The following is a 10,569-nucleotide window of genomic DNA, read 5'->3' as shown; positions in this document are numbered from 1 at the left end:
ATTGGAATAATCCTGGATTTCCCTTTCCTTTGTCTGGATATACATTCCCAACACCGTTCCTTAAAATAGTTGGCAGCTGTGTTGGATATGGATTCAAACAATGGTCTGAATATTAAAATATCATAAACAACATGAATTTCACGGGAGTAAAGAGCCCCATTGAACTTGGCTACAAACAAGTGATATTAGTAACAAACCCCAAGGTGAAGGCAATTATAAAATTATGATGAAGACTTACAGGTTAACCTGAAATTGTTGAGGCAGGTATGAAATCCTACTCACTGGCACAGTGGGTAAATCCACTCCCTGGAGTCGCAATGACAGCCGCAGGTTTAATGTCTGGGGCACAGTGGGTAAATCCACTCCCTGGAGACACAATGACTGAGCTGCAGGTTTAATGTCTGGGGCACAGTGGGTAAATCCACTCCCTGGAGACACAATGACAGCCGCAGGTTTAATGTCTGGGGCACAGTGGGTAAATCCACTCCCTGGAGTCGCAATGACAGCCGCAGGTTTAATGTCTGGGGCACAGTGGGTAAATCCACTCCCTGGAGACACAATGACAGCCGCAGGTTTAATGTCTGGGGCACAGTGGGTAAATCCACTCCCTGGAGACACAATGACTGAGCCGTAGGTTTAATGTCTGGGGCACAGTGGGTAAATCCACTCCCTGGAGTCGCAATGACTGAGCCGCAGGTTTAATGCCTGGGGCACAGTGGGTAAATCCACTCCCTGGAGACACAATGACTGAGCCGCAGGTTTAATGTCTGGGGCACAGTGGGTAAATCCACTCCCTGGAGTCGCAATGACTGAGCCGCAGGTTTAATGTCTGGGGCACAGTGGGTAAATCCACTCCCTGGAGACACAATGACTGAGCCGCAGGTTTAATGTCTGGGGCACAGTGGGTAAATCCACTCCCTGGAGACACAATGACTGAGCCGCAGGTTTAATGTCTGGGGCACAGTGGGTAAATCCACTCCCTGGAGTCGCAATGACAGCCGCAGGTTTAATGTCTGGGGCACAGTGGGTAAATCCACTCCCTGGAGACACAATGACAGCCGCAGGTTTAATGTCTGGGGCACAGTGGGTAAATCCACTCCCTGGAGACACAATGACTGAGCCGTAGGTTTAATGTCTGGGGCACAGTGGGTAAATCCACTCCCTGGAGTCGCAATGACTGAGCCGCAGGTTTAATGCCTGGGGCACAGTGGGTAAATCCACTCCCTGGAGACACAATGACTGAGCCGCAGGTTTAATGTCTGGGGCACAGTGGGTAAATCCACTCCCTGGAGTCGCAATGACTGAGCCGCAGGTTTAATGTCTGGGGCACAGTGGGTAAATCCACTCCCTGGAGACACAATGACTGAGCCGCAGGTTTAATGTCTGGGGCACAGTGGGTAAATCCACTCCCTGGAGACACAATGACTGAGCCGCAGGTTTAATGTCTGGGGCACAGTGGGTAAATCCACTCCCTGGAGTCGCAATGACTGAGCCGCAGGTTTAATGTCTGGGGCACAGTGGGTAAATCCACTCCCTGGAGACACAATGACTGAGCCGCAGGTTTAATGTCTGGGGCACAGTGGGTAAATCCACTCCCTGGAGTCGCAATGACTGAGCCGCAGGTTTAATGTCTGGGGCACAGTGGGTAAATCCACTCCCTGGAGACACAATGACTGAGCCGCAGGTTTAATGTCTGGTTTGTGCAGAATTCGCTGATTTACCTGGGGGCTGCTAGAGGCAGCTTCAGGCGCCCTCAGGGCCCTTGGAGGGTTCATAAAAACCAGAGGTGGGGGTTCCTGTTTCTGATCCACTGACCCCCCTATTAGAAAGTGCAAGTGTTTGTACATCAGGCAATGGCAAGAGTTGGCTCTACTATGATGCCCACAGCGGTCAAATAGCATGCTGCTACTGACCATCCAGGTCCACACATGGAGAACGGACACTTGGGGGAGGTACTGGAATGTGGATGGTGCCTGCGAAATGTATCAGCACCTCTTGTGGAGAGGGGTGGGGGGCAGGGGGAGCTTTCAGCTTCGAGGTATTTGATTTGGCGGGGATTCAGTCAACGCTGGATGGCTAAATTCCAAAGTTAAACTACTACAGCCTGTTCTGGCCGAGACGTTAAACCGAGGCCCCGTCTGCCCTCTCAGGTGAATGTAAAAGATCCCATGGCACTATTTCGAAGAAGAGCAGGAAAGTTATCCCCGGTGTCCTGGCCAATATTTATCCCTCAACCAACATCACTAAAAATAAATTATCTGGTCATTATCACCTTGTTGTTTGTGGGAGCTTGCTGTGCGCAAATTGGCTACCGCGTTTCCTACATTACAACAGTGACTTCACTTCAAAAGTACTTCATTGGCTGTAAATGCTTTGGGACGTCCTGAGGTCATGAAAGGCGCTATATAAATGCAAGTTCTTTCTTTCCTTATGTTCATTCAGGGTAATGCTTTTTGTTAAAGGGCCTTTCTGAGTAAGGAGACAGTAAACAATCCTTTAGTGATGTCCATGGCTGAACATTTAGCACACTGTGCTGTGTTCAAAAGGCTTTTCTTCATAAGACAGCAGAAGAACTTGTTGCCATTGGAAACAACTATCAGAAGCAGAGGCAAGTGGCTGCACACTAGCCTGACTTGCGATGTGTAAAAGAAAGGTGAAGAGTGAGGAATGGAGACGTGAAGGACGCCTTCATGAAACCCCTGCGGAAGGTGTTGCTTTCTCTTGTGTAGGAAACAGCCGCTGCCAGTGTTTTTATTTAATTAGAAACTTATTGTTTGATAGTCCAGCCATTCAGACAATTGTCCCCTTCGGACCAGCAGCCAGAGTGGCTACATTAACTCAAGACTTCAGCCACAGGCACGGCAGTGGACACTTGGCCTCTCGGGACGGTGATCGTGTTTGCTGAATCTGCAAAACAGGTGACAACAATCACAGTAACGTAACAGCAACCATATCAAACACACCAGCCTGACCGTTCCGCGATACTCACTTTGCATGCCGCGCATACTTCTGAGGGGCAGGATATGTCTGCCTAAAAAAGGTCTGAGCTTCATCAGACAATTAAACTGAGGCTTTGAACATCCTGTACGCCATTTCCCGACATTCATGCTGGACGTTCTATCATAAATAATGGGTGGCGAGAGTTGCAAGCTGTGTTGAAAAACACGGTTTGTAAACTGAGTCAGTTACAAAGCCATTTCTGGGCTGCTTTTCTGTACTTTTTGGTTTTTTCTGTTGGCAAATTATTTTTTGCCCCCTGCACTATTTCTTGTACTCGGGGGTTTCCCAATGGGAATTCCCCAATGGCAGGCCTTTTGAAAAGCCAAGTATATGGCATCTACTACATTACCCTTGTCTACTCTTTCTGTTACCTCTTCCAAGAATTCTATCAGGTTAGTTAACCATGACTTAGCCTTTTGGAATCCATGCTGACTATTTGTTAATTATAACTTCTGTCTCTAGATGCTCTCCTATCACTTCTTTTAGTCTAGATTCCAGAATCTTTTCTATCAGACGCTAAGTTGACTGGTCCATAGTTCCCAGGTTTTGTTCTATCTCCATTTGTGTGCAGAGGATCAATGGCCCTCTGGTTCTACCCCCTCTTTGATGGAATTTTCGTATCTATAAACCGGTGCCTCAGCTATCTCCTCCCTAGTTTCCTTAAGTATTTGTGGGTGCATACTATCTGGACCTGGGGTTTTATCCTCTTAGTTTTGCTAGTTTGCCATTTATTTTCTCCCTTTCTACCCAAACTGTATTAATATTCTTTTAAGTTCATCCTCTAGTGGTGCCTATTTTGTTATCCTCTTTAGTAAAAACTGAGGTGAAGTAGTTATTCAATACTTCTGCCATTTCTCTGTCATTACCTGTGAGTTTATCTTGTTCATCCTTTACTGGCCCTATCCCTAATTTCATTTTCTTTTTCTTATTTATGTGTCACCTTCCACTCTCCGTAAACTTCAGCTTATCCAAAACTCTGCTGCCCATATCCTAACTCGCACCAATCCCGTTCACCCATCATCCTTTTTCTCGCTGACCTACATTGGCTCCCGGACTGGAAACACATCGATTTTGAAATTCTCATCCTCATGTTCAAATCCCTCCATGACCTCGCCCCTCCCTATCTCTGTAAACTCCTCCAGCCCTACAACCCTCCGAGATCTCTGTGCTCTGTGCTCCTCCAATTCTGGCCTCTTGCGCATCCCCGATTTTAATCGCTCTCCCGTGCTTTCAGCTGCCTGGGCCCTAAACTCGCTCCTCCTTTAAGACGCTCCTTAAAACCTCCCTCTTTGACCGAGCTTTTGGTCATCTGTCCTAATATCTCCTGATGTGGCTCAGTGTCAAATTTTATTTGATAACGCTCCTGTGAAGCACCTTGGGACATTTCACTACGTTAAAGGTGCTGTATAAATGCAAGCTGTTGTTGTAGGAGACTTTATTATTTCTTTTTATATTCCTTGATAATTTGATTTTGTAATTTCTCTTTGCCTGCCTCATGGTTTTTCTAACTTCTCTCCGAAGCTCTTCGTATTGTCCTCCTCTCCTTTAGTATCTTAGTACTTCTTATATGTCATTTCCCTTAGATTCAATTTTCCCTTTAGTTCTTTATTTATCCACGATGCCCTATAATTAGTTTGCTTGTTTTTGGCTTTTAGTGGAATAAATTTCTCTCGATTACACATAAAGATTTCTCACTGTCCCTTTGTTTTTCAAGATTTTCTCCCAGTTTACCTTAAGTTCCACCCTCGTTTCCTCATAATTTGCTCTTTTCTAATCTATTACCTAATCTTTGTCCTACTGATGTCACTCTCGATCCTAATCTTGAACCTTACTATGTTGTGATCGCTACGACTAAGATGCTCTCCTACTCTTACTTCTCCTATCTGTTCTGATTAATTACAAGATTCAGCAATGATTCTTTTCTTGTTGGACTTGTTACGTACTGATTGAGGAAGGAGTCCTGTATACACTGTAACAGCTCGATTCCCTTTTCTCCTTGCGCTACTTCTTCCTGCCAGTTTATTTGGGGGGTAGTTGAAATCTCCCATGATTATTATTCCATTCCTGCTACTCGCCTCGTAGACTCGCCTACATATTTCTTGCTCCAATTCCCTTCCACTATTTGGTGGTCTACAGTATACCCCAATAGGGTGACAGATCCATTCTTATCCTTTAATTCAATCCATTTGGATTCTGTATCTATCTTACTGCTCGTTAAATCCTTCTCCTCCTCTGCCATTATGTTTTCGTTAACTAGTGCAGCTGCACCGCCTCCCCGCCTTCCTTCCCTTTCCTTTCTAAATGTGTTATATTCTGCAATATTTAATTGCCAATCCTGTTCTCTATGTAGCCATGTTTTAGTCACCCCGACTATATCCAGATCCTCTCGACAAATTATTGCCTCCAGTTCATCCATTTTGCTTTGAATACTACGTACATTCATGTAGCAACAGTTTAAATTGTTTTTATTTATTATTCCGCTCTCTTTGCTTTTAGTAGTCATTTTACCTTTATGCGCTGTAATTTTAGACAACTTCTGGCCATTCCTGTTATCTTTATTCCTTCCTTTAGTTTATCATTTGCTCTCTTTTCCTGATTCTTCTATTGTTAGGTTTCTGTAATTTCTAGCAGTTCCCTCCCGCTATGTTAGTAGTTTAAAGTTTACTTACAGCCCTAGTTATCCTTTCCGCTAGGACCTTGCTCCCAGCCCGGTTCAAATGGAGCCCATCCCATCGGTACAGCTCCTTCCTGTCCCAGTACTGGTGCCAGTGTCCTATGACAAGAAACCCCTCTTTCCCACATCACTTCTTTAGCCACGTGTTGACTCTCCTAATCTGTTTGTCCCTATGCCAATTTGCACGTGGCTTGGGTAATAATCCTGAGATTATTAGCCGTTTGGTCCTGCTTTTCAATTTAGCTCCTAACTCCTGATACTCCCATAGCAGGACCACTTCCTTTATCTTTCCCATGTCATTGGTTCCAACATGGAGCATAACTGGATCCTCCCCCTCCTTTTCCAGATTCTTTTCCAGCGGTTTTGAGATGTTCCTTACCCATCAAGACTTTCGATCCTGACTGCAAAGAATACCATCTATTCTCCTAATTATAGAATCCCCTATAACTACAACCCTTCTACTCTGCACCTCCTGCCCTTGGGCAGCCTCCTAACTCCACAGGCATCAAACGCAAGGAGCGCACATCAACCCAAGCACCTCACCCACCCGCCCCTTCAACCACCGTCTGCCCCACCTGTGACAGAGACTGTAGGTCCCGCATTGGACTAATCAGTCACCTGCGAACTCATTTTTAATGTGGAAGCAAGTCATCCTCGGTTCCGAGGGACTGCCTAAGAAGAGAAGAGACTCCATGGTCGACATTCTGGCTGTCCTTCCCACAGTCTTTCTCCTTCTCGAGTACATAGGAGTTAAAGTAGTTAAGTGGGGGCAACCACAGAAAAGAAGTCTTGAAACAAGAAACACGAGATAAGGTAACCCTAAGTAAAACATATGAGATGGGGCCTCCTGACTAATGGTTTTGCATCAAGACTAACTAAGTGATATACTGCAGAGCTGGACAAATCTGGTTTGAGTCAGTCTACGGACAAAGCAATGGCACATGATGGTCGGGTTATATCATATCCTGTGATCAAAAGTCAGTGTGTTATAGAAAAGATATAAATGTGGAATACCATGTATCTTTAGGGGGCACTGCTGATCAAGTACTGGCCTGGATTGGTGCTGCTCTTGATCCCCGATAGATAATCTACTTGTAAGCTTGCTTGTAATCACGTATATGCTCAATAAATCTTGAAGGCTAACTTGCCTCTAGAGTCCGAACCTTTTTTAGGATGGGACTGGGAGTCCTACACAGTATCAGTTCAACACTTTCCTTTAATTGCCCCCCATCGTTTTACATTTCCCTTACAATCACTTTTCCGCCCCCAGCACTTGCGTGTTCCCTGCACTCAGCGCTATGCCTGATTGCTCTCTCAGGTGGACGTAAAAGATCCCATGGCACTATTTCGAAGAAGTGCAGGGGCGTTCTCCCCGGTGTCCTGGCCAATATTTATCCCTCAATCAATATCACTAAAACTGATTATCTGGTCATTATCACATTGCTGTTTGTGGGAGCTTGCTGTGCGCAAATTGGCTGCCACGTTTCTTACATTACAACAGTGACTACCCTTCAAAAAGTACTTCATTGGCTGTAAAGTACTTTGGGACGTCCAGTGGTCGTGAAAGGCGCTATATAAATGCAAGTCTTTCTTTCTTTATAAGATGGCTGTAGAAAATTGGGTCCCCGCTTCCATTCAAGTTAGTGCATAACCTGACCCGAATCTCCACGGGATTCTCCCGATCTCTGCTCATATCTTTGGCAGGAGATTATCAGAACCTCCTGGGGAAACAGAGTAAATGGCTGTTTGTAACTGGTTGTTCTGTGTGTCTGCGGGAATTCCAGGTGCCTTTTTCTAACCAGTCGAGTGTAAACAGCACCATATGGGAAAGTGTGGCTTCAAGTGTCAATGCTGACCTTTCCTTGCGTGACTCCAACCCACGGTTAACAGTCGTGCCTCAGAACAACGACACCTCCCTTCTGACAGCCAACAAGCGCCTACCCGGCCACCTCAGCTAGAGAGAGCCCGGGAGTTTGGCAGATCTCTATGTAGAAGGAAAATTGCTGGGAGGTATTTCTGGCTTGCAAACCATTAACTCCATCATGTAAATACACAGCTCATTTGGGAAGCAGACAGTGTTCAGGTGGTTTGGCCATTCGACGCTACTGAACGTTCTCGAAGGTGCAAGGAATAATATTTTTAAATATTTAAATAATATTCTTAAATAATATTATTAAATAACATTATTAAATAATTTAAATAATATTTAAATTATATTTTTACATGATCCTAAACCAATAGATGCAGGTACAAGAACAGAAAGTGCTGGAAACACAGAGCGGGTCGGCCAGTCTCTGGGGAGAGAACGGAAAATTTCACGTTTTGGGTGTGGACCCAGAAGGGGGAGGAGAAACCTACGTACAAAACACAGACAAACCCAGAGAGGAATCGCGAGCGGGAGAATGTAACAGATTAGCTCAGTCGAATAACGGGCAAAAATATTTAGGAGTAAAATAGGAGATGGAACACCTGGGACGGTGGGGGGGTGGGAGGGGAGGTGGTGTTGGGGGAGGCGGGGGGAGTCAGGTATGGAATTAAAAGCCTTTTGCCAGATTGGAGGTGAATTTCCTCAGGGCTTCCTCCCCCACCTCATTTCCATCGTAACTTCGGCGTAAGTGCGTCGTAAACAGGGGTGTGCGTCACACGCCCGGCGAAGTTACGAGGAAATTCATGACATTTTTGTGCAGGGACAGAGTTTTCACTGCAGACCCAGGGGATGGTGGTCTGTAACATCCGATCGCCCTGTCTCCTTTGAATAACAGGCAGAAACATTAAGGCGTTAAAGAGACAGAGCGCGTGTAAATAGCCAAGGAATTGGGAGACCAGCGGAAATGGAGAAAATGGGAGATGGAAAACCTGGAAAAGAGAGGGGGGTGGGGGGAGTCAGGCATGAGATTAAAAGCAGACTCGCCTACCCCACTTTCATTTTAAAGAACCCTGATTGGCTTGAAGGCAATTCCCCTTTAACAAACAAACCTAACCTCTTCCTTTTGCCATGCACAACCGGCACCACCACGCCTCTCCTGCTGGCTTTACCTCCTCCTGAAGCATATGACTACTTGCTTGCGTACCTGTCCAACCGCTCAGCCCTTGCCTTACCCGCTGTTCTTCAGGTGTGAGGCTAGCTGGCTATTCAACACCAGGAGGCATCACAGCTGAACCCAGTCCTCGCCGCGCTTTCTTGATAGCGGTCGAGACAGAGGGGTCCTGGCTGATTTTACCATCCTGAGCTCAGGGGCCTGATGCTAACTGTCGCCCATAGCTGTCCCAGTTGTCTCAGCACGATTTGGATGAGGTGACCAAATGTAATATATCCAAGTTTGCTGATGATACAAAGCTGGGTGGGAATGTAAGTTGTGAGGAAGATGCAAGGAGGCTTCAAGGGGATAAAGACAGGCTAAGTGAGTGGGCAAGAACATGGCAAATGGAATATAATGTGGAGAAATGTGAAGTTATCCACTTCGGTAGGAAAAATAGAAAAGCAGAGTATTTTTTAAATGGTGCGAGATTGGGAAATGTTGCTGTTCAGAGGGACCTGGGTGTCCTTGTACACGAATCACTGAAAGTTAACATGCAGGTACAGCAAGCAATTAGGAAAGAAAATGGTATGTTGGCCTTTATTACAAGAGGATTTGAGTAAAGACTACAATTATATCGGGCCCTGGTGAGATCACACCTGGAGTATTGTGTACTGTTTTGGTCTCCTTACTTAAGGAAGGATATATTTGCCATAGAGGGAGTGCAACGAAGTTTCACCAGATTGATTCCTGGGATGGAGGGATTGTCCTATGAGGAGAGATTGAGTAGACTAGGCCTATATTCGCTAGAGTTTAGAAGAATGAGAGGTGATCGCATTGAAACATACAAAATTCTAACAGGGATTGACAGGGTAGATGCAGGGAGGATGTTTCCCCTGGCTGGGGAGTCTAGAACCAGGGGTCACAGTCTCAGAATAAGGGGTCGGCCATTTAGGACCGAGATGAGGAGAACTTTCTTCACTCAGAGGGTGGTGAATCTTTGGAATTCTCTACCCCAGCGGCTGTGGCGGCTCAGTCATTGAGTATATTCAAGACAGAGAGCGATAAATTTTTGGATAGTAAGGGAATTGAGGGATAGTTCAGGGAAGTGGAGATGAGGTAGAAGATCAGCCATGACCTTACTGAATGGCGGAGCAGGATCGAAAGGCCGAATGGCCTCCTCCTGCTCCTATTTCTTATGTTCACAAACCTGGGGCCTTTTTGCTGCGTACGGCTTAGCCAGTCAAGAAATAAACTGCTGAGGCCTTGGCGATACGGCTAGAATTCTAACCGTCCGTTTCCCCCCCCACAATTGCATTCTTCAAGGCAACAGTCCAAAACGCCCCAGGAACTGAAGCAGTCCCACCCCCCCTCAAAAAACAAAACTCCAAGAGTTCTTTGTTTATACTTGAAACGTTTGCTACCTCCACTTGCTGTTTATATTAATTACACTTACATCAATTTAATTGCTCAGAAACTATGTGGCCTTAATTCTGGGTTCAGCTGGGGCCTGTGAAGGAATCAACTGAAATCAACATGGAGACTTAGACACTGCTAATAACAGGCCTCGCTGTAAATTACATGTAACCAAGTATAGCCCACAAATCAATGCTGACACAGTAGGTGCAGTGGATATTTCAGAAGCAGAGAGAGAGGGCGTTAGACAGAAGGGTAGAATGTGAGTGTTCATGGTGACGAGCAGTGTGGCACTGCTGTAGGAGTTGGTTTTGGGCAAGGTTCCCACGTCCTTAGTCTCCAGTCTCAATTGAGTTGCCATGGGGAGGTGGTGAGCAGAGGTCAGAGGCTTCACCACAAGGAGAGAGGGGGAGCGATTTGTTTCCTGGAAGTTGGTGTCAGTCGTGGCTCAGTGGGTAGCAC

At 45.9% G+C, this 10,569-nt stretch overlaps 1 protein-coding gene across 1 annotated transcript in view; it reads right to left on the bottom strand.

Moving 5' to 3' along the window:
- Nucleotides 1–1,459: 1,459 nt before the first annotated feature.
- LOC147102040 (protein spinster homolog 1-like) overlaps nt 1,460–10,569 on the bottom strand; it is a 187,295-nt gene continuing 178,185 nt past the window's right edge. The window contains exon 12 of the mRNA XM_085964196.1: nt 1,460–2,907. Within this exon, the coding sequence (XP_085820322.1) occupies nt 2,834–2,907 (74 nt within the window). The 3' untranslated portion in view covers nt 1,460–2,833. The remainder of the gene's footprint in view (nt 2,908–10,569) is intronic.

This window comes from Somniosus microcephalus, chromosome 22 (assembly GCF_052327205.1).
Source record: "Somniosus microcephalus isolate GS21.2 chromosome 22, FLI_Smic_1.0, whole genome shotgun sequence".
NCBI classification, from domain to species: Eukaryota; Metazoa; Chordata; class Chondrichthyes; order Squaliformes; family Somniosidae; genus Somniosus; species Somniosus microcephalus.
This window is presented reverse-complemented; position numbering and strand designations above follow the sequence as displayed.